The sequence below is a fragment of the Fusarium verticillioides genome, chromosome 2 (genome assembly GCF_000149555.1).
Source record: "Fusarium verticillioides 7600 chromosome 2, whole genome shotgun sequence".
NCBI classification, from domain to species: Eukaryota; Fungi; Ascomycota; class Sordariomycetes; order Hypocreales; family Nectriaceae; genus Fusarium; species Fusarium verticillioides.
The window spans coordinates 2,131,497-2,154,884 of NC_031676.1; the positions used below are offsets into that span (position 1 = coordinate 2,131,497).

The 23,388-nt window shown below is 49.2% G+C and overlaps 8 protein-coding genes across 10 annotated transcripts; 5 read left to right on the forward strand and 3 right to left on the reverse strand.

Annotated features, from left to right (window-relative positions):
• Positions 1-67: 67 nt before the first annotated feature.
• FVEG_04284 (hypothetical protein) lies at positions 68-2,926 on the reverse strand. Its single transcript, XM_018892074.1, has 2 exons — positions 2,336-2,926; positions 68-2,279 (listed from the first exon to the last, which is right to left on the reverse strand). Exons 1-2 carry the CDS (start codon positions 2,579-2,581, stop codon positions 1,785-1,787), a joined length of 741 nt encoding a protein of 246 aa, XP_018748685.1. The 5' UTR covers positions 2,582-2,926; the 3' UTR covers positions 68-1,784.
• On the forward strand, positions 828-1,519 carry FVEG_04285 (hypothetical protein). Its single transcript, XM_018892075.1, has 2 exons — positions 828-929; positions 1,032-1,519. Exon 2 carries the CDS (start codon positions 1,075-1,077, stop codon positions 1,240-1,242), a length of 168 nt encoding a protein of 55 aa, XP_018748686.1. The 5' UTR covers positions 828-929; positions 1,032-1,074; the 3' UTR covers positions 1,243-1,519.
• A 43-nt stretch (positions 2,927-2,969) lies between the features above and the next one.
• Positions 2,970-6,835, forward strand: FVEG_04283 (hypothetical protein). Its single transcript, XM_018892073.1, has one exon. It carries the CDS (start codon positions 3,242-3,244, stop codon positions 4,283-4,285), a length of 1,044 nt encoding a protein of 347 aa, XP_018748683.1. The 5' UTR covers positions 2,970-3,241; the 3' UTR covers positions 4,286-6,835.
• FVEG_04282 (hypothetical protein) lies at positions 4,101-6,358 on the reverse strand. Its single transcript, XM_018892072.1, has 2 exons — positions 5,228-6,358; positions 4,101-5,096 (listed from the first exon to the last, which is right to left on the reverse strand). Exons 1-2 carry the CDS (start codon positions 5,600-5,602, stop codon positions 4,584-4,586), a joined length of 888 nt encoding a protein of 295 aa, XP_018748684.1. The 5' UTR covers positions 5,603-6,358; the 3' UTR covers positions 4,101-4,583.
• A 2,539-nt stretch (positions 6,836-9,374) lies between the features above and the next one.
• FVEG_04281 (hypothetical protein) lies at positions 9,375-9,818 on the forward strand (the record flags this gene model as incomplete). The annotated part of the gene is made up of 1 exon (XM_018892071.1): positions 9,375-9,818. One exon carries the CDS (start codon positions 9,375-9,377, stop codon positions 9,816-9,818), a length of 444 nt encoding a protein of 147 aa, XP_018748682.1.
• A 3,552-nt stretch (positions 9,819-13,370) lies between these two features.
• Positions 13,371-19,494, reverse strand: FVEG_04279 (hypothetical protein). Of its 3 annotated transcripts, none has more exons than XM_018892068.1 (4): positions 19,188-19,494; positions 18,963-19,108; positions 15,265-18,911; positions 13,371-15,213 (listed from the first exon to the last, which is right to left on the reverse strand). In XM_018892068.1, exons 1-3 carry the CDS (start codon positions 19,239-19,241, stop codon positions 18,620-18,622), a joined length of 492 nt encoding a protein of 163 aa, XP_018748679.1. In that variant the 5' UTR covers positions 19,242-19,494; the 3' UTR covers positions 13,371-15,213; positions 15,265-18,619. The 3 variants fall into 3 exon arrangements, with proteins under 3 accessions (XP_018748679.1, XP_018748678.1, XP_018748680.1); XM_018892069.1 differs by lacking the exon at positions 13,371-15,213 and having other exon boundaries at positions 16,015-16,087; positions 16,132-18,911; XM_018892067.1 differs by having other exon boundaries at positions 13,371-18,911.
• On the forward strand, positions 14,258-14,644 carry FVEG_04280 (hypothetical protein; the record flags this gene model as incomplete). Its single annotated transcript, XM_018892070.1, has 1 exon — positions 14,258-14,644. One exon carries the CDS (start codon positions 14,258-14,260, stop codon positions 14,642-14,644), a length of 387 nt encoding a protein of 128 aa, XP_018748681.1.
• A 66-nt stretch (positions 19,495-19,560) lies between the features above and the next one.
• FVEG_04278 (hypothetical protein) lies at positions 19,561-22,017 on the forward strand. The gene has a single exon (XM_018892066.1). It carries the CDS (start codon positions 20,342-20,344, stop codon positions 21,731-21,733), a length of 1,392 nt encoding a protein of 463 aa, XP_018748677.1. The 5' UTR covers positions 19,561-20,341; the 3' UTR covers positions 21,734-22,017.
• Positions 22,018-23,388: the final 1,371 nt, after the last annotated feature.

Genomic DNA, 23,388 nt, shown 5'->3' on the forward strand with positions numbered 1-23,388 from the left:
TGCGGATTGCTCCGTCTGACAAGGCGAAATAAACACCTGGAGGCTGCATGCTTGCGTAGATTACTGAGTTCTTTTCAAGCGTTATATAATAGTTCAAGATTCTCGTATATTTTAAGGCTTTCATAGGGGCATATGCTATCTATGTCTAACAAGAAGAAGAAAAGTCGAAAGTGTATGCTGTCAGAGCATCGTCACCTTATTGTCTATGGCATCAATCTCAGCAACAAGCACAGAGACAGCATTACATTACTGAAACCCGACTTTACAAGCTCGACGCCTTTTATATCTTGGAAGGTATCCTATTTCGTCTTCCTAAACACGAAGAGCTCTGCAATAGGCAGTGCTCATGCCTGCTCTTGGATGTTGAAGAAAACAAGTCTTCCATCTGGCACGCACAGGCAAGCATATCAAGCACTAGCTTTGCTATGAGGCATCTCTAACTTTGAGAGCCTTATTGTCGGTTAGGTATTACTTTGACCACATCTTGATTCCGTGCTTCTTCGGGCAACCCAGCTTGATTGATATGCCATGACATGAGTTCTGGCCATCTTGATATTCGAGGGCATTGTTCATCTCCGAAAACAGAGGCAGGTCAATAACGTCGGTAGCGTACTAGGAATATATTCTCTCCCAAAGCTTCATCATTGTAGTGGCTCAATAGAGGCTGAGCTGGGGGAGATTGCCAAGAGGGAGGGATCAAATCCAGGGTCTACACGTTGAATCACAATCCACCCCCACCCACACTTTAGCCCAATTGGTGACGCAATCATGTTACAGCTGTAGCCCAAAATAGGTCGACATGGTCCAAGCTACAGCCCAAGCTTGAAATTCAATTCCAACTCCCGCTGCTGCTGCTGCTGCTGCTGCGACTTGAAACCTGCAACTTCATTCTTCTACCCCTAAATCTCACTAACTTCGTTATCGCACCGGTAAGTCAAAACAAATATGCGCCTCTTCTTCTCTGTTCCTGGGCATCAACTCATCCAAGTCCAAGATGAAGATGAACGGCAGCTAACCCAGCAAAACTGCAGATCCCTCTAAGCTCTCCTGAATCAATTCCAAACAACTTCCAAAATGGCTTGCGGTTCCTCCAAATGTCTCTACGACCGCAACGGTCCCGGTAGCGCCGCCACTTCGATCGCCGAGTCCATCATTAAGCCCTCCGAGGCCACGGGCACCAAAACCAAGTGTATCGAATGTGGCGACTACGAATGCTGCTGTATCCCCTGCACCATCCTGTAAGGGGGGTCGAACAACAACATGTGTTGCGAGGCAACAATGCCGGGTGTTTGTTGTTTGAGAACTGAGCTTTTATAGTCCTTTGTGTGTTGCGTCGCGATGCTGCTGAGAAACATAGAGCAGCTGAAGTGTGTATATTGAATCAACGACTCAGACGAAGTTTATGACCGCCTTTTGACAACCCGAGGCTTAGCTTTATGCATTTCCACTTGCGTGTGCGTAGATGTTGAGGTTCGCTCCATATTGCAAACATCGCGACCTTCGTTGTGTAAATTCCTCTTTTTTTTTTTTTTTTTTTTTTTTTTTCGTAAACCCTCTAAAAAAAAGAAGTCCATTATACAAGGTTGTGCAATAAAATTCGCCCCGCTCCAAGACTCCAGCTGCGGTCATCCTTCGGGACTAAAGGGTGAGAATATGATGTGCGAAATGGCTGCCCAATGTGGGATGACTGTCTGTCTCGTTTGTTGGGAAGTTGATCTTTGCAACTCCCTTGATAATAATGTGACGGTATGGACAATATCTGATGCTTGTGCCAATACCCGGCCTCAAGTAAATAAGGCATCTGTAGCAGCCCACACGTCTGCTTCTCTTTGTTTCGCCAACGCCTCCAGATCATCCTCCTCGGTGTTCTGTCCTAAAGCCTTGGGCACATCGGGTACGCTTAGGCTGCCCAAGCCATCGAGCACGCGGCGTGCCTTGTCCACCTGTATCCGTATGGCCATGGTCTCAGCTCGCGTGCGGTCTAGGTGCTCTTGCATCAGCGCAATGACTGATTCGCGTGCTTGATGTGGCCGGTACTCGTTGAGGATGTGATGAAAGTTGATGAAGAGTGTGCGCAAGTCCTGCACTTTTGCTTCGGCGTGCGATGGGTTATGCGATAACGTTCCAGAGAGCTCGAGAAAATTTAACAGAAGCGATTTAGCTAGCCGTTTGAGCTCAAAGGCGCGATCAAAGCGCTTAGCATCCTTGGATTCCGGCTGTGATGATGAGGGAAGATTGGTAATCCCTTGGTCTTCGAGAGTTGGAAGCTTGTCGTCCAGCTAAACATGAACTTAGCCAACAATCTTGTAGAAATAGTTGCAATTGCTTATCCTACCATGTACTGATCGCCAAATACACGCCAGCGTCCATCGGCTGGCTCGGCTGGAGGTTGCAGATTGACGAGATCTTCGGGAATACCAGGCACGCGGACTGTCGAAGGATCGCCACCATGTTCCGCGATGTATGAAGTCCTTAGTTCTTGAATTCGAGAAATCTTGTCTGTTGTAAAGTCTTGCCAAAAAGGAGGCGGATTAGGGAACATGGATGAGAGCGAATGGCCCTCTTGCTGTTGTTCGGCCATCCTCAGCTCTTGCAGGAGGATCGCCTCATAAAGCAATCTTATGGGTAGTTGTAGGAGCAGAGAATAAGACGGTACGTCAAGAAGGCGGCTCAAAAGACAGAGCAAGACAAGGTTTCCTGGTGGGGGAGTGAGACTCTGCTGGAATGGTTGGAATCCACGTGGATGCAACTGCGGTCAAAGCTTTCGGGAGCTTGGCTACCTAAATAGGGATTTATTAATGCAGCAAGTCTCAATGATTTGAGAAAGTAGATATCACTTAGTATCGTTTAGTGTCGTGCTGTGTGACCGTCGAAGATGATACCGCAAACAGTTAATGACAAGATTAGATAAAAGCAGGCCCATCCGTTTGCGCCGGTTAATCGTCGGCGGTTGCTCACCTCACACCTCTTTGCTAGGTACCCTTGGACAACCTAGAATCTCTGTCCGTACCATCCAACGTCATAAGCACTACGCATTTCTTTCTTTTCTTTTCTGACATTCCTCTTTTTTCTCTAATCCTATTCTTTATGAGGCAGCTTCTCTTGATCTCCTGACCCCAATTGATATCGCGAATTATAACCAGCTTCATATACTTGAACACCTTGCTTTACCTGTGGTATTCTTCAGCTACCGCATTCCTTCAACGTTACGAATTACAGCTCCTCATTTTCATCTACTTCCATGTCCGACGTACGCTCTCTTTTGCGGCAACAGCGCGCTGCTCGCCGTATCGAACACCCATATGCCGCCTATTCTGATGCAGGCAAACTTCTATGCACCCTCTGCCACGAGCAAATCAAGGCCGAATCGTTATGGGACTCACATGTCCGAGGAGAGGCACACAAAACTCGCTTAATAAAAGCTCAAACGACGGCGCCTTCCAACGCTCGGGCTTCACAACAGACTTCACAAAAACGAAAACACGACGATAACGAGGAGGCTATCGACGATAAAGACGGAGATGTCGAAATGGACGATGGCAGGCGGAAACGAAATAAGACGGATGGAGTGGATGGAGACGGAGATAGGGATAACAAGGATCAGACTTTGACACCACCTCGATTGACTAGGAGGACGTCGACTACACCGTCACAAGGGGTTGAGATCCAAATCCCATCGAGACCAGCAACACCAGCCCATCGAGATGGCTCTTCCGCTTCCACCCCTGGAGGTCAGCTTAATAACCTGACCTCACAATCTGCCACTGCATCGCTCCCGTCACGCCAGGCCAGTAGTCTGACTGCAGACGAGCGCCTTACATCTGCGGTAGCAATAGCGGTTGATGAGGCAGAATGGGCAGCATTCGAGGCCGACATTGCTGCTACAACAGCCACATACGATGAAGACGCGACTATATCAGCCCCAGCCATGACGGCGGAGGAAGCTGCCGCCGCCGATGCCCAGAAGGAGGAGGAGGCCGAGAAGCGACGCGCTCAAGCTGACGTCGATCTCGAAGACGAAAAGGAGGAAGCAACACGTGCGCTCGAAGAGGAATTTGAAGAAATGGAAGAGCTCGAAGCTCGCGTGAAGCGGTTAAAGGACAAGAGGGAAGCCCTACGGAAACGTAGTGAAAGCTTCAGCCAAGAAAATGGCACTGGAAAACCTCCAAGCTTGGGCAAAGAGAATCTGGACACGCCAGCTATTGAAGAGAAGGAAGAGGACGACGATGAGGAGGAGGACGAAGAAGATGATGATTGGGATGGTTTCAGGTTTCGTACAGCCTGAGCAAAAGGGACTTTGTGCATAACCATGCATGATAGAAAGATACCACTCGTGAGGGGTTCGCCGATCGCCTTCACATGGCCCGGTACACATAACGGAGTTCGTCGATTTTGTAACATCACCACATCGTACATAATGTATCATACAAGTAATCCTGCCGACAGGACGAAAGCCACTACTACCGCTGACGTCTCCCTGTCAGAACTGTGACCAATACAGAACCGAACTATAGTGGTCCTTCATGCATGATTGCAAACGCGACCTTACAACGATTCACCTCATAGAAGTTGATATCACTGACTTACCAAGCACTGTCTCGCTCCTCGCCACGACTAACTCTTTCCCAAAACTTACGGAGGCGCCACACGCGTCCTATGCCACGGCTCTCCTCCCATTTTCTTACGCCATCTTGGCGCTCTTTGACTTCACGCTTCCATCTCGACGCGATCCACTGTCGCAATCCGTCCTTAACTCTCTCTTTCTCGATTGCCTTCTTCTTGGCGACAATTGCTGGCGCCACATGCACTGACGTCATACCAGGCACGCACTCCTTGGGTAAAACAGAACGCTCAACCAAGGCTGCGGCCGAGGGTCTGGCTGCCAAGCGGCGAGACAATCGGATTGATACCAAGGATCGGGCTAACTTTCGAGAAACTATGGAAGTATGTGTCATGAAGATTGAACGAGCAATGAGATCAGCCAGTGTTGGACGAGATGGTGACGATAGGCGTGATGGAAGGTTAATTCGGGCTCGCTGAAGCCGATAATGGTGTAAAATAGGGGCTTGAGAAATATCGCGAAGGAGATGGCTCGTCTAAATCTGTATCAGTCTGTGTTCCCAAGGTCTCGGGCTGTCGGAACCAATTCAAGGTCTCATGAATGATCCCGGCATGTCAATAGGAAGGTAGACTTTATTCTTGCTAACGGTAGGTAGTCGATACTTACTCTCGACGTTGACAGAAGGTCGTTGACGTCCAGGAAACCCATAATGTGAAACAAAACCTCGTTTGGCAGGTCCTCGAGGGAGGGCGAAAGAAGGGCACTTCGCAGTCTGATACAACTGACAGCGCTTGTCCTAAGCGATGAGCCTGAGCAAACGTCACCAGTCGCAAAGTTCAGGCAGGCTACCTCTTGAGGGTTGCTGGGGGCGATTGGGCTGGCTGCAGATCGGGCATCAGTGGTCACGAACATCGCAGGGTAGGATCTGTTGACATCCTCGCCCGGAGCTAAACAGCCAGCGTTCTCGAGACGGGGTGAAGCGAACGACAGCCGATGTACCTGTGAGGTGAGCTGTTCAGGCGATGTGGCAACAGGCTTCATGACGATCTAAGTAATAACCCTCGGCGCTATTTGCAACAAAGGGTACTGCGAAAGGGTGTGAGGATGGGGGTATTGGTATAATATGTCAACCCAGCAGGCCCGATGTCCGCGAAGGTCCGGCAAGACGGCTGAACGCAACCAAGAGGCGAGAGAACATATGTGTCAGGCAAGTGTCGAGTGATCGTCACATGTACAGCTGGGTTGAGGCTCCAAAGACCTGGCAGTGTTGCTGCGCGTGATTCCGACAGACAATGTTGTGTGGGTGATGGACTCCCGCACAAACAAGAAGAATACGGAGAACCCGGTGGATAATACAGAGTGGCGATGAGGGAATACACGACGAGGCATAAACACGGCGCGTAAGAAGTGCGGTCGCTGACACGGCCGGTCTGGTCAGTCGGTTGTAACCACAATATCGAGAAAGGAAACAGCAATTCAGGGAGAAATTGTGGCGGGGCCAGCAAGAATTTGTTGTCGTCGAAGCTTTTGACCACCGGAGATGGAGTGGCTCGATGTGTTGGAGCGACTCCGTCCGTCGAAGGCGACGGTTTGAATGTTGAGGCTAGAGTATTACTGATGACGCGTAGGGCGCTAAGAAAGGTGAATAGGTATTTCAGCCGGTAGGTGAGCCTCAAGCTGTAAACCCTGATAGTCCTGCGCCTAAATTGAAATACTTATTGCGCTATATCGCGGATAGTAGGTATGCAGCTGTCACTTTAAGAGGGTATGATAGATGATGTGAGTATTTGGTTCGTGAGACAACATGAAGTTCGACATGAAACTTGGAGTTGAGGGGAAGGGCATTAAAGTGGAGCAGTGGAGGACGTATTGGGTTAGCTGGTATGGAGGTTAAGCGCAAGCGTTAAGGTATCGAACTACACTAATGGCGGGAGCCTAATAAAAGGCATGGTGACGACACCCTCTATTGGTCAACCTCTTCACAAACTCTTGTTCAAAAACGGATCAGTTGCAGGGCTGCAACTTGAATATGGCTCCGAATTGCTTAAGATACATGTATACCTTAGGCAAGGAACAAGATAAATTGGTTCTCAATAGGTACTGACTGCATCGAAGCTTTATAAGCAGTGTCATTTACCTAGGTAAGTATTATTGCAGGTATTAACGCCATAAAGTAATCCGAAGTTCTTAGGAACCATGAACTTAAAAACACTCAAAAGACACCCGAGGAAACGAGCACTTAACTTGATGAGATAGAGGAAATTCAAAATGCACAAATTATACACATAAACAGGCTCTACTCGTCAGAAAACGTTTACTTACACTTACCTACTATAGATAATCCATTCAAGTCGTCGATGGGTCTTTTGGGTTTGATTTGCCTAACCTGTAGCCTCCATACTAGCAGTGGCTCTCGGCCGTTCACGTTTTCGCCCCTTTCTCTGTCCGTACCTACTCACTTACTTTCATGGATCGTTAGTACCTGCCGCCTCCTCTCGTGCGTTCCCACCTGGCCACTTTCGGGACCAACTTGGCCTCCCTTTATTGGCCTATGTCTTATCTTCACCGCTCTCATTTTCAGAAGACGAAGAAGAAAAAGTATAACACGACGGCCCAACATTAAGATCACCATCCGCCTGACAATAACAATAACAAAACACAATGTCGAGTTATCCACCTGCAAGCTACCGCAGGCACACCGGCTGGTGGAACCCACTTATTTACACCCGCATACAGCACATCATACGTATCACATCACATCACATCACATATCCGCATTCGCATGCATATGCTCATCACAGCCACCCGAAAGATCTACTCCTTCTACCTTCTTTGATGAACGATTGAAGTCCGGCCCTGGGGCCTGACCCTAATCCGCGCCATGCGTCGATCCGAGTCTCTGTTGTGGTGGTTGCGGCACATTTCCTCCGCCTCGAACAGCTAAGTTAGCTGCCACCCATCAATAGCGATGAGTTGGCCAAGATCAACGAGATATCCCCTTACTCAGTTCGTGCGGGACGAACGTGCAATGTTCATGCAGCCTGCAGCTCTCGCCACCTATGTACTTACCCTTCCTTCCATCAGCTCAAGCTGGCGTATGTAGTTATGCACGTGGCACCTTATTCCTCCCTCTTACCACGAAGCATCAAGTGTTTTACATGCATTCCAGAACTCCCATGCGTGGGACTGCACAAGTCATTTCAAACCATTGCTGAACCAGGCAAATCTTGGGGGATGAGAGAGAAGAAAAGAAAAGAAAAGAAAAGAAAAGAGAAACCATCATCACTATGTCAATGGTGCTCATCAAATCTACCCTCACACCCGCGCGCTTCCTCGCCGTCGTGACGTGTTTACAAACCCACCCGAGTCTGCGACCGAATTCTAGACCCTTGACAGACAGAGAGTAGCAGGGGCTTCAATTCTAGACCCCAGTGTCGTTCAACAGGCGTACTTACGGTAGGCGTGTCAATTGGGTCCGTCGAATCACAAAGCGCTAAATTGCAGACTCAGATCCAATTCATTGCCGCATGATGTCTCGGACATCGCCTTTGTTGTGCCCTGAATAGGGATTGTCGCGTTTTGCGCGCTCGTTTCCTTCTATGGATACCACACTTGGCCTTTCTCTAAACATTTCCGCAATTATGCACCTTTGCGAGCCAGCCGAGAGCCTCATCAAGATGATATTCAAAAGAATCGTTGTCTCCAGATTGTCAATACCACAGTACACCTCGCTCCACACTGCCGCGACGCTGTCTTAAGGTTGTGGAACAACCAAGACTTCAGCCCACACTTTAATTTGTGTTTCCTTGAGAACAAACCACATTACGGACGATGACGGAGGGGCCTGCTCGATTTGTGCCTTCCCCTGGTCATTCAGACTCAGCCTCATTACAATCGTTGAAAGCCTAGCATGGCAAGCCTGCAAGCATCTGTCGTTGGTATCTTGTGCCCTTATAAGATCTTGGCTCTCTGGGATGGCCATGGTTTAGATCTTGCTACCGGCCAATCATTGCTTCCTGTAGGCATCCATGCGGCGACAATGGAAACATGTCTGCCGTACAGGAAGACCCATCCGAAACCGCTGATCCCTGACTGCCCCCCTGCTTGTCAATTCTCTCCCCACATGGCTACAACGCTAGCCTTGGACATCCCCTCTAAGCTGCTCTTTCAACCAAGGGCACTGCCGGAATGCAGAAGGCCCAGATGACACAAAGACAGAAAACCGATCTGATGTGCCAGAAACTATCCCGTATCGCATGCTTGAACATTGGTCCATGCGAAATGTTCCAGGTCGAAGTCGGTATCGAGCCTGGCAAAATGCCGAGATGTACCGTACCTTGTTGTGGGCTCGTGAGATCTTTTTTTTTTTTTTTTTTGTTCTCAATTGGCTCCAGGTACGATCGGACGCGTTTCGTCCCCGTTACTTGTGAAGGGGCTCCATGCAGCGCTCTTCAGACACATGATTTGCAGCAACCCAGGTGACTGGTTCAAACTCAAACTCGCCAGATCTGGTTGTGGCTTTCCAGGCTCGCTGCTCATTGGGCGGTTCAGAGTCATAGAGCTGCCTTGCTTCTAACTATGGTTCTACGGTCAAATTCCATATTCAGCGCCGTAATGACCTGTCGAAGCTTCGTCCTGTACTGTTCTGTCCTTGTTCAACCTGTATGGTGATTAGATACCACCTGGCTGTATATTTGCAACTGACCATTGCTGCTCTACTGCGGAAACCCCGCGATCAAGGTCTTTTCAGAAACTTTCGAAATCTGTTGAGCCTTCGAAAAGGATTGGCCTTGGCGTTAACGGTTTAGCAAACATGCTCGATTCGAAGACTCGAAATATTGGAATGGAAATCGAAAGCGGGCCGGGCCGGCCGCTAAACCGGGCCGTTGTGATCACCAGGCTCAGCAAGCAGGGAATACAGTTCACCAAAAGACCTGAGGCCTACGGATGGTCTGTGTATTTATCCCCTCGACACATGGTTTGTTACGACAACCAGTCTCAGGCCTACAAGTCGGTCATTATTGACTACTTTTCGTCTGGATTACGAGCAGTGGTGAACACCCGGGAGCCTCGAGCTTACAGCTTGTGTCTCGCTTGGTGCATCCACCCACCGAAACAGATGCGAGTACACGCACAGAGTCACCGACACCCAATATACCTGCGTAAGGGTATATTCTTTGACACTCCCCAGCCACAGAGATCGGGAGTCCGACCTGCATCCCTGCTGAGCCCAACTATGCCCAATGTTAAGGCCTAGTATCAAGCTCCTTTGACTTGGCTCCCTGTCTCCTCACGCTCCTGGTTCCATGCGGGCTGTGAAGTCATCACAGACGAGTCAGTTGTCCGAGACGCAGGCCATTCCCGAAGCAGAAGGCCAGCTCAGCAGTATTCGGATGTCTCGTCATGTTTCCCCGTGAAGAATCCTTTGTCACCGCCATATCCCTTGCTGGGGGTGGCAGAAATGCTTGTCGATGGCTGTCCTAGATGCCACTTCTGCTCATGACTGGGCAGGGGCTTCCACATGCTGTTGGTGGGAGAGAACAAAGAGCTTATCTTCGTGACATTGGGTGTCTTACTCTTCGCTCAATGTGCATACATGCATGATTGAATGAGATCAAGGCGAGCCACTTCAACTTCTTCAGTCTTGTGGTCTTAACATGGGCCTCGAAGTTCTGGAAGTTAGCGTTGATATAAAGCGATAGTATGGACACTCTATCTTCTGGACTGCTTCACGAAAGGTGTTGTAGCCTATGTCAAGGCAATCATCGCCATAGAGTAATATCGACAGGTTCTTACAACTGATACATATCAACTCACACGCCCCCCAGAATAGATATTGCAGCTTGCCGAAAGATCTGATGTGATAGCGAGTTAGGTTTGCATGGTCACTCAAGCTCCAAAGTTTTTCAAAGCGAGGCGTGCAAATCATGCAAGACGTGATACACCATTAAGCCAGCACAAATGAGGCGGCAAAGGGATGACTGGGTGTCCAAAGGCGATAATATACAATGGTATCTTTTCATGTCGACAGGCATTCAATTCTCTCTTCCCCCTTCGGAGTCGATGGAATGCAATGGCTAGGCTGCAGTCTTGGCCAGAGGGATGCTGCCACGTTGTGCCTATACATGTCTTGTGCGCATCAGCATGGTTCTGAAATGACTTCTGAACTGTCGATTATGGTGTTTGACAAAGAAGTTCTTCAATGGCAGGCCAACGTTCTAGTGGAAGGGCGGAACTTTAATCATTCATGTGAGCCGGCAGCCATGCACGAAAAGCATGCAAACTCCCCTTATTCTTATATGTTACTACCGAGGCGAGTACTTGCAGCAATTTACAATTACGAGCTAACTAACTCAATTCAGCTTGACCTGAATCCTTTGCGGATGCCTGCTCAGTGTCCCAGAAAATATTATGGGGAGAATAGAGGCTGAGGCCCCAGTTTGAGACCTTGTAGGAAGGAAACAAGGAGGATTGTACTTTGTCTAGAACAAGTGAAAAAGAAACAGTGGATGATCTTCGCATATGGGAAGAGGCCGCATAAATAACTCTCTTCAAGGCCCTTTGGACCAGAATCTGCCCTGATATGTGGGTTGGAAGACGCAAAACCATTGCGCAACAACAACAACAACAACAACAGAAGCAACCAGCCGAGACATACCACGAGGTTCTGTTGAACAAAAACGGCCAACAGGCATGGCTTGGGGAACACACGCAACATGGTTGTAGCGGCTTACCAAGTCGATTGGCATGTTCCACGGTGGCGATATTTGCAGGCATCTCTCCTTCAGAGCTTGATTCACAGTCATGGGCATCATGCACAACTCTTTTGGCCCAAAAAGAAGTCTCACATTGGAAGGGGGAAGCCGGCAGACATCCAATGCAAGCTTTCCTGTAGAAGTAGGACGATACGATGTCGTAAAGAGCACTCGATGCCGTAGACCATGGGAGGAAGTCCAATGACGGATCCCTGAGCTGCATCCCTTCTTCCAATGGGCCGGCGGTGCCATCGAGCTCGAGTCCGCAACGCAAGGGCTTGACGCACGGAGGAGGAGAAAAGCAGCGAATGAGATCCCTTGCCTTCACCGAATTCGTCGAGATTGCAAGCATTCAGAATCCCCTTGTTTCCTGACACTTGTCCGCCCTCGGGACGAACCATGAAGCCCCACAGCGGCCGCAGATCAAGACACCACCTTATGTTCACTCGTGCACTCGACTAGGACAAGATTTCAAGAGGACGCGACCGAGACCTGGCCCGCAGCGGGAAGGGCACAGGACTTGTAGCAATAACATGGCCGTTAAATGTGGCCCGGTTGCCTCACGGTTCTGTGATCAAGGACGCGCCATGGAATGCATATAGAATGCCGAAAGAACGATCCCGACAAGTGAAGCATGTCAATGGCCGACAAGAACTGACCAGCAACGAAAAGTGGGCGATGAACGAAGAGAGTCCAAGACTAAGGTCTCTGTTTTGGGCCTTTGGGGCTTGTAAAATAGACGTAGCCAAGCTATATTTGCTCGTCAGGTACGTTGTGCATTAGGACAACAACGAAGGCTGAAAGGCAATTTGAATCACACCAAGGGCATATGCAGCCATGCACATACTCATACACATCCCCGCGGGTTTGTCCAAGTTATTTGGTCCTTCGTCAGCCCTGCTTTTGCTACTTCCACCGCAGCTACAACATCACGGTGAAGTGCTGTACACACCAGACACAGAATACTGCAGTAGTATCTTGTGGTGTGGGGATGCCCCGTACTTCAACCCTGGTTCTCGCTGTAGTTGCTGATATTGCGAGGGGGGGCGTGTATCGATTTTTAGGTCTTGATCAACGTGGCAAGCGGCCATCGGGCTTTTGTCCTATGCTATCAAACATGGCTCTTGGGCTCTGCTATCAAAGGCTTGTCGAGTCTGGACTGACAGCGATTGTTATTGATGAGATTCGAAGCAGTCAGCTAAGAAGACGAATTCTTGGAGATGTGCCACGATTGATGATTGGACGGAGACAAGCCTTCAGGTAAAGTCAATTTGGTTCTTATGGCAGTAGTAAATACATGCTGTTGGGTGGCTCCAATCATTGATAGATAGGCTGCAGGGTCTATGAGAAACGGATAGGCGCAGATTGGCTACTCTGGCATCACATCAAGACCCAGGAACCAAGTTGTTCAAAGTTAAAGCCAATTGATAGTCGGGGTACGTCGTGTGGCAGCGGCAGAGAAAATCTATGGAGTATCATGGATATCAGAGAGGAGGAGGAGGAGGGGTGCGTTTATGGCATCTTTGCTGGTGGAGGATGGTGATGCGATGAGAAGAAAAGACCTTATGGGGCTTTAGGTAAGGATACCCAATCGACACATACAATCAAGCCTCTTTGTCCCGCAGGAACAAAAAGCAGAAGCGAATGCAAATGCAGACGCAGGCGCAGGCGCAGGCGCAAATGCACAAGCAAAAGCAGAAGTTCAAGCTCATAATGGGCGGCCATTAATCTGGCCCGAATTGAGGAGAGCAAGGGGTCCAAGGAACGAATGCGATTGCTTGTTGGTTGTGCCGGAGTCCCACATGTGGATGTGGGATGCCATATACAGATACAGCACGAAGATCGAATACGCAGAAGGTCTTTGGATCAAACAAGTATAAGTTGCCTTCGACATCCACTCGGTCTGGACTACATCTCATCTTCATCATTCTGTTGCCCTCGAACAGTCTACACATCACGCTAGCCCTTCAGTTGACCAGTTTCTTAATCACACATTGTTCTACCAGGTCAACTTCGACTTCATACCTTGTAGAAGAGAAGCTACAGACCCATATCCCGGCTCCAGGACGCTGGCGCTCTTGAGATATCGACCACCCAGCATAGCAAAGCAGTCGATTGCACCGGAAGCCAAGACTGAGGACTACGAGTTTGAAGTAAATAAGTCTCACTCGGTTAGCATCAATATCAACGAGGGAATTCGAAAACTAGCAGCTTCCAAATCTTTGCTAGGTCCTATACAGCTCCTGTGTTTACTCTTTGGCCTGGCTGTACAGTCCATCTCACAAGAGCTACATATCAAGTAAGTTTGACATATATCTTACTCTCTCAAATCAATCAAGTGCATCACCGACACCGAGGTGTGTTTTCTTTCCCCCCTGTTGCACTGCTCTGGTTATGTATTATCTGTCGAGACACCACGCGGCAGGAATACGTATGACCGGTTATGAGGGGTTGGCAGACGATGACCATGTTGAGATAATGCCATGTCTACAAGCGAGTGATAAAAACAGCCAGTGGTATGGCCATTAACAAGTGGGAGTTGTTTGCATTGGGTAGAAACAAAATTACCTGCCCAACGCGAAGGGGAGGCACAGAAGACATAGAGACAATAGAAGAGACCCAGTGACTAACCTGTGTATCCCAGGATTCTTCTCGACTCGAATAAACCGAACCTTTACATTGTTTATAACGTTCCGCCTCAGCGACCGTTGAATTGCCCGAGGGTGGCTGACTTTCATCGCTTCGACACGACTCGACAAGTGTTGACTTGAACTTCGGGTTCGGCTCGAATCGACCACGAGTTCGCCTCTGGAACTCCGCTCTCCGCCTTCGGTGTTCCCGCTTCTTCTCCTCTTCTGTCGAATTAGTTAGAGATACCCTGATTTTCTCGCCTCGACTATTCGCCACTAAGTCTCTCGTCAACACTCGAAACCATTGAGCCATGTGCTACTTTGACCAAACCCGCTGGGCATGCGGCTACTGGCGCTGGGGGCACTTCCGTCAGCAGTGCAACAAAGAATACCGCATGGGCGAAACTTGCGGCCTGAAGCTTGTCTACGAAACCAGGACCGAAAGAGACGTTTGCAAGCTCTGCCACGACACAGAGAAAAAGCAGCGCAGGTATGACAAGATGTACCGTGACGTTCAGCGCTGGCAGAGGGAGGGCAACCGAAATGCCACCATCGAGCGAACGTGTGCTGAGATGCAAGAAGTCCTCGGTCAGATTTATCGTATGAGAGAAGAGCATGATCACAGGCTACAATCCCTTGGCCAGGTGAGTTTGAAGCATAACGTTCCTTTCCCTTTCCTTTATTTCTATTCGCATTGAGTGAAGAGTCCGAGCCCGAACAAGAAAGACGGACGAAAAAGGGCTGGAGGCATAACTGAGCCGAGGGCACATAGAAGAAAAAGTCCCAAAGAAAAGGAAAAAGAGGGACGGGAAGCCCAAAAGGGGGTGTGAGGGGCGTGTGCTTGGCCAGTGATGGTGGTGCTGTGCTTTTTGCATATGCCGTGGTCTGTGGGTGTCGGGGGGCACAGGCGTGGACATGGGGACGAACATTGTGTGTGGTGAGAAGAGAGAGAGAATATGAGTGGCTAACCCATTACTGCAGTGAAGTGACGAGATACCAAGAACGATATATCCAACGACGACAATGGACGAGCCGACATACACAACGGCCAAGGGACAGTATGGCTGAAGTATTAGCTTCATACAAAATTGCGGAAACCGACCAGGGATACCAGTGCATCTATAATGACGATTATGACAACCTTGTTTTATGTTTGGACGGACGAGAAACGAAAAATGTTGCGGTCGATGCCGAAAGAAGGAGCTCGGCCAAGAAGGGATGAGGAAGAGGGGCAGAGAAGAAGAGGAGACAGGGAGGTGAAAACAAACTCTCTTGTGAGCATGGCTTTGCGGTGGAATATTTTCTCCTTTATCCTTACCTTTCTACACTTCATTCGTCTGTAAGAACAGACAAATAGCTCTTTTTTCTCTCTTCCAACAGTTTCAGTATATTGGTGGATTATCATGGGACCTGTGTGAGGGAGAGGGGCAAGGCAGAGACAGGATGAGAGGACCCAAAACGAACAAGTCCTCAGGGCCACAGCTGGGGCATGCAGAAGGCATCTGTGGGACGGACCCAGACGCTGCCAGGTCCTTGTTTATATCTTTCTTTATGCCCACAGGTGCGAACCATGTGGACAATAGGTCAATGTAACATGTGTTATCTTGAAAAAAGCCAGACTCTTTCTATGTTGCAGGTCAGCACTCAAAGAGGCGTGAAGCCCTTCAACAAGAAGGCATAGCAGCATCTATTGCCCTGACCTTTATGGCACGGCATGCAGTAGAAATTGCAAAAGGGGGAGGGTGGCAGTGCCATCATCATGCATGGGCAGACGGAGCTTGGGGTGTGGGCCATGAACAAGCACTGAGAGTTCAGTTCCTTGTTACATGTTGGTCGGAGACGCCGCTTCTATAGCTCGTGTGATGACGACAGTTGGAGGCTAGAAACGATTGGGGAGACTGGCTTCGACATCAAGATCCATGTTGACGGGTCAGAGAGAGGATAATGGATAACGTGAGGAGACGAGAGATATCGATTGAGGAAACACAACAGGTAAGCGCAACCGCAAAAGACGCACTCGGCTGCAAGAGGCGTCTATGCGCATCGACTAGGAGAATAGCAATAAACCAACGACCGCCACTGGAGCAGTGTAGCGTCAATGAGAAGCTGTTGTGTTATTTCTCTCAGGCGCCGATAAATACCTGTGCTGTGTGAGGGATCTAGCCTATCAGTGTCGACTACATACCTATGCAGCGGAAACCATTCGAAAAAGGCATATACCCTTGCTTATCGGGGTTTTCAGGGCATATGTATTTGATAACCCCAAGCCCTTGGTCGGCGAATAGGGATGAGGGTATGCAGAAGCAGGTGCTAGAGCACAACACCAGAGGTATCGGGGCTCCAGCCTCCAGGTCCCTCAATGTCTCAGATCATCTGGGCTGTTTTTCCGCCCCAACTGTTCATTCCCAGGTGGCAGTCCGTTTGGTCGGCGCTACGGACGTAGAGTAGAGTAGAGCGTATGCTTATAAAAGTTCCGTTATGGGTAATCGGCCGATAGGAGTTGATGGGAAGGTATTGTAATCATGGCGGAAATTGAACTGGAGCTTGCGGGCGGCATCGTGGAGTCGGGCGGTGACGAAATGAGATACGGGGATGAATATCGACGTTGCAAAATCTAGAGCTGATCGTGACAGAGTTGCCAATCAAGAATGATATAGCGATCTTTAGCAAGTTTTTGCGGTTAATCCCATCGTCAGAGTCGCTTTCGAGGTAGCAGCATGGGGGCCTCAAAACTCAGCGAGTATTAAGCAATTATGCAGTACCAGGCATGTATGACATTGAGCAGGATATGTTAAAGCGATTAGGTGCAAAGACGCAGTCCTGTGAACGAAAGCGAAAGGTGGAGACATGATAGTTTTCAGGGCTCAGACTCAATTGGCAAGCCAGTTAGTTAGATATGCCATGCCATAATTGCAGGCATTCGGTTCGTGAATGCGGTCTGCAGATTTGAACAGGGTTGCCCACCACCAAAAGGTTCGAGAAGAGGCTACGGTGAGCAGCAGCAGCATGTGACTAATTCGTAATGCGAGCTTTGCTTGTCCAACCTGCACAAGACCTACCAACGACATGAGGAAAAGCCGATGCGATTTAAACCCATGAACACATCCCCTATCGTATCTGACTGGTCGAGTTCAAGGCTGTCCGCCTTTCTGGTCACCTTGGCCGTAATGGGACCCTTGTTCGCCCCAAACTGACCTGTGGCGCCCATAACGTCTGTCAAGTTCCTCGTACGCAGACAAAGACAGTTTTGACCCTTCCAAAGTGGACTATGGACAGAGTACGTAGCCTTCTTCCTCAGAAACCCTTAGCATGAACGGTCCCCTGTTTAACAGAAACCTGAGCCCTGTCTTAGAACGGGCCCAGCCTCCCGTCAACGGGGTTCAGGGGGCGTTAGGCCCCTGAAGCCGATGGCTATGAAGTGCTGCTTCCCGACAATCTGGCTTTCCTCACCCGAGGGGGCGGATAAATTCCAGGGGTCCCTCTCATTTGTCTTCTTTTTTCAGCGTACAGATCGCTCTAAGAGCGGCTCCCCATTCCATGTCTCCATGGTGTCGTGGTGGCGGGCTGGGCCATGACAGACATTTTCTCAAACAAATCCCGAAGGCTTGGGACGTGGGCGGGATCTTGTTCAGGTTGACGAAAGAGATCCATCGAAACCTCCCCAGTGGATGGGGACCCATGCAAGCCGCCCATCAACGGTGCGAGCCGAAGCCGGAGAAAACCAGACTAAATCAAGGGCCGACGGCAAGCTAAAGGAATGGCCACCATCCTCTTCGAATCTTTGGCCCTTCTCCCCTGGTCTAGCGTCTATTGCCACCCCACTGACTGCCGGGCCACCTCGAATTCGGTGTGAGCCAGCGTGAGGGGAACGCACGTGTCTGATGCTTAATGGGTGTTCTCGGTTCTCGACAAGTCACGCTTGCGTTGTGGACTGATGGGTTTTGACTCTAGCTCATCGCTTGTGCTTCTTGTGCGCGGCAGGCTGCGAGAGAACGGCTGATGGTACGAACTGATGACGAGACGAGGGTCTTGAAACTAGACTGTCTAGGGTCTCGTTCCAGGACCCAGCTCAATAAGACGAGGGGGAAATTTCTGTAAAATTCGATTGGGTGCGTCTGCTTGTACAAAGTCCACTTCCTGCCCACAACAATCAAAGAAGTCTGCACAAAAGACGGACGGCAAAAACTAAAAACCAAAAAAAGATATGAAGAGATGAAATAGAGGTGCAGGTCTGCACCGAGTGTTAAGTGCTTATCAGACTCTATGCAACGACAACCCCGTCTACCGAAGGGTTCCACTGCTTCAACAAAATGAGCAGAAACCGGAATATTGGTCACAAAGACCGTATTAGTCGAGGTTAGTATTAAGGAAATGGGTCGGCAAATAAGCGATACTTTTTTCGCTCATTCTTGTCCTAGCCACTTCACCGACATGGCCAGCGAGGGTCAGACCGGGATGAACCTCATCCAATTTGAGCCACCAGGGGGTGATGATTCAGATCGGGGCAATCGCAGCGGTCTTGAACACCAAACGTACTGTGTGTATCGTCATCAGTCGTGTATCGCGAAAATTGCATTTTTCATGTCGCAATTGCTGACTCCCCACTCTGGGGGCTTTCAGCTTTATCTTCCGCATTGTAAACGAAGGGAGCTTCCTCTGTTCAAAGACCGTCATTACTGCATTGCCGCCGCAGCGTCTGCAAAGGTCCCCACAAGAGGCCCCTCATCGCTCTCGAGAGTCTTGATGCTAGCTGGACCATTCTTTTGCATCTCTATGGTCTCGTCTTCCGGAAGCCAGTCGACTTTGACACCGCTCGCAGTGTTGTTGTCGCCCTGGTTGCTAAGTTTTGATACGAGATGCTGGTATCGTGCAAGGCGTGCACCTTGACCAGCGTAGGCGAAAGGTGTCGTTGCTCCACGATTTGTGTTCTCTTGCGGAGCGATATCAAAGATGTCCACCATATTGCTATCGCTCTAGGTTAGCATCCTTCAAGGCCCCTTGATCTCACGAACGTACTCTGATGTCTTGGCTATCACTCGTTGAAGTGCCTCGTTCTCTCGCTGAGCTTCGAGTGTATCGTTCTCTCCGTTTATAGCTTGGTCCCCGAAGCTACCGTATTGCATACCGTTCGCATCATCATAGAGAAGGCGGTTCTCTTCCTCCTAACAGGCAAAGCATTAGCAAAGGGTCCTACTGATATTGATGCGACAACTGCGATCGCAAGCTCGCTTGATAACACACCTCATCGTAGTTATTACCATCACCCCTTCCCAAACATGATGCGCAAGCTCCCATTATTGCGTCGGTAATCGGAAGTCTCAGATACACATATCAGATCGTAAGGCGGACTAGATGTGGCGTACTGTCGCAAAGCGTCGGTTATTATCTCAAGAACATGGCCCGGAAGCGAAGAAAAGAAGTGTTAAGGAGCGTGGAAGGTTGTAGCAGCTTGGTCGTACAGCCTCGTGACTTCGTGATTGCTTTCTTCGTGAGGCGCGCCTGCTTCACGACGTACGTTACTCGCTCAGTGGGTCCTTCTTCAGGAACCCGAGGCTGCATCGGGTAAACAACGGCCCGCTCGCCACCATATCCATGTTGCTGGGACCAACAACAACGAACAATGGACTTCACTCAACAATGAACAAAGACAGAAACAGGTATTCATCTAATGCTGAGGACGCGGCCAGGGTGATGCACGAAGCGAGAATGGCAGTAAGGTATATTGCGAAGGACAACAATTGCAACCTTGCCCAACACCTATTCGTACTCGTCTCTGACGCTCCCTTGGTACTCCCTTGACATTGGATAGTACCCTGGGTAAGGGAGCATCAATATATAGCTCTCAATGCTTTTACTTAAGGGTATTAAGACTAGCGTCTGCCAATTCATTATTGACTTTGCCCTGGCCAACCCCGCTGTATAATTTGCGTGCTGACAACAGTGAGCTCGTCTTCCAGTGTGTATCCCTTCTCTTCACATCTTGGCCTTTCAGTAAAGCCTTGTCTGAACAAACCCTGGCCCGCTTCATCCAAGGGATTGGCTGCACCAATGTCTGTTGTATTGCCAATGTCTCTCTATCATGGATTGGCTTCACTCGAAGATATCCTTCGATCGCAGCTATTGCCTACGTCCTTAGCAATAGTTCTTGCCAATGTTGCCCCTTGAGGTGATATCCTCGTCGCCCTAGGTTCAGGTTAAGATGCACGCAGAAAATGATAACTATAAGGATGAGTCTCTGGCATCAACTGAAGACATTCTGATCATCATAAACACTTCCATTCTGATAACCGACACGTTCTTCGTCGTCTTCCTCCTCGCTCACTCTCAGTCAAACTTTGCTCACGCATTAGCCCCTTGGCCTTGATTCCTCTTCATCTTTATTTCTCTGTCTTATAATGGTCCGGTTTACCCCTCTGGCAGCACTGGCCTTGGTGCCCCTAGCTCAGGCACGCTTCGACTGGTTGTATTCGCGAGACACCATTGCTCAATGCCCTCCATGCTCACTCGATAGCGAGTCCAAGGATTGTTCTCACACAGTGACCGTCACTAAGTCCTCTGAGCCATACGAGACTGTCACTGTCTCAGATCCCAACGGTTCTTATCACACTGTTACTGTTACAGAACAAGATGGTCCCGGAAAGACTGTTACTATCACCCAGAACTACCAAAACCCTCAAACCAAGGTTGTGTACATCAGCCAGGGCGAGACGGTTGAGCCAGTCATTGAGACTATTACCATCACCCGCCCAGGAAAGACTGTAACTGTGACTGCGACGGAAACAGAGACCAGTGAGCACATCGTCACCAAGAAGATTGATAGCTATCCCGGCCCCAAAACAGTTACCATCGGCAACGGCTACCCTGCGCCTAGTGCTGGCTCTCCTGGCTACAATGGTGGAGTTTTCACTAAGGTCGTTGGTGGCGATGGTGGCTATGAGAAGGATCCCGACAACATTCACACGGTTACTGTGGTCAAGGATGGTCAAATCCAGACTCTGACATACACGGATGGCAATTACAACACTATCATCAAGACGATCACCCAAGACAACGGCCACGAAGAGGTAGTGACCGTTACCGGCAAAGATCAGTATGAGGTTACCAAGACTGTGACTGAGAACGGTAACAAGGTTGTCGAGACCATCACAGCTGAGAACACCAACAACTACGTTGTCACCAAGACCATCCAGCAAGGTGGCAAGTACTATACCGTCATCGTCAAGCCTGAGCCGACCGTCAGCACTATCACGAAAGAGAACGGCGACTGTATTACTACAGTTGTCGAGGTTGATCAGACCTACACATTGACTGCTCCGGCCAAGTATGGAACTGCTACTGTAACAGATGACGACTGCGAGACCTACACCAGGACTGCCACCTACACTGGTAAGGTTGAGGTTGAGGTCATTGTTTATGACCCGGAGACTGGCGACTCAACCTGCACAAAAGAGGACGGAAAGCCCTGCAACCCTGGCTACGACAATGGTGGTAGTGGTAGCAAGGGCCAGTATGAAGATCCTACCAACACAAAGGGCCAGGACGGAAGTGGCAACTACAACAGCAACGTCCCTGTGTACACCAAGATCCGCACTTACGGCAACGGTGATGTCTACACCGAGGTCCATGGCGCTGAACCAACTGGTTGCGAATCAGCTGCAGTCTCCACGAGCATCGCTACTGTTTATAACACTGTGGTTGTGACAGTAGATGCGTCGCCGTCAAAGGCCCCTACTGTCGAGCGCCGAACAGCAAACAAAGTTCGGTCACCCCTGTCTGTTCGATGGTGATGAATCGATTGAACAGAGCGTATACCTTTCCTTGAGTTCAAAATTGGTGGAGTATCTATTTTGGGATTAAATTCAGCATATGGTAGGAGTGTTATAATGCGGACATGTAATCAGTATTTAATGTAGTTATTAAATTTTAGTCTTTTTATATCGATACTTTTTGTTGAAGTGCTCAGTGCCGTGTGAATTTCATTTTGCTGTGCTAAACAAACAAAGTAGCACTACTTCTGCACAAACACTTCTGAAAGCCGTCAGGCACTCCCTAGACCTAGATGTAACCAAGGAATATATATTGCTAAGAGATAAGGCATCTGTGTACCAGCAGGCATATCGCCGGATGCCATCAATGAGCACATAAATAATAATCTGCGGAAGCATATCTTCAGGACATACCCTATAGGGGCCCAGCGATGGCCAGGTCCGAGTTCTTGATGTCGTACTGATTGATGTACATGAATGGATGCAAAATACTAGATACGGTGCATACGGATACATACCCTGATTGGAAAAGAAAGTTCTGTTTGCTAACGGTGGATATTCCAGAGATGATATTAGCTTCGAAACACACAATGCTTTTGTGCTGGGTGATGTACTGTGTGTGCACAGTACAGTATAAGTGTTTTTGGCCGAAGATATGGGTGAGTACATACCATGATTGCCATGCCCTGGCACAGTACAGTCAACATGACTGGAATGTAAATCCAATCAACTAAAACCTTCCAACCTCATTCTTCACCACAAGCAATATTTGAGAGGAGCCGTACCGAAAGCCACGTGCGTGCAATAGAGAAGAAGGCCTGAACCAGCAAGCGACTGGAATGATGGCTTCATATTCACGTTCCAGCGGCAACTACCTACAACCAGCCCTCATTTAGCGGCTTTCCAGCTTCACCAGCCTACCAGCCTAGAACTTCGGCAGGTCCAAGACTCTGAATCAACGTTTAAGACCAAGGCCCGGACCATGGAACACAAAGTATCTTTCGGCACTTCTTGATCAATTATGGGGCTACGAGAAGCTTATGCCTATTAGACTGATAGGAGCACAGTCTAGACTGAATACCAAGTTCTCTGTTTCCCAACTGGCATATCGAACAATGCACCCCGGGGACTAAATGCTACCAGGGAATCCATTCGTCTTGACCTGGAACGGCTGGATGATCAAATTGAAAATCGTTCAGATTTACGAAAATGGAACTGTCAATAAGGACAATGACATTGCATGAACTGAACAGGAATGCGATCATCGCCAAAACGTCAACACCAACGATCTTCACTGTGAGTTACAGAAGTGGCTGAAGATGCCGACTTCCAAAAGACCCTGAATGATCGCTGCCATCTATTGCATCATATCCGAAGCTTTGGACCCTGGAAACACCATGGTACAAGATACGACGATGTATCCGCGGCAGCCAACAGATGCTCTTTCTCGTAACGCGTGCCCTCGAGTCCGGATACCGTATCCGTCCTATCAATCAAAAAAGCCCCGCCTCGCCATCACCAATATCGTATAGCCTGTCTGATAAACTAGGTAAAATGTCTCGGATTTTACGAGCATGCGTAACTAGCCACAAGTGTCTATTTACTGAATGTCTCAAGGATTTGTTTCCTTGCCACTCGTCGTGTGATGTTGAGACTACACCAATAGAGCATGATAT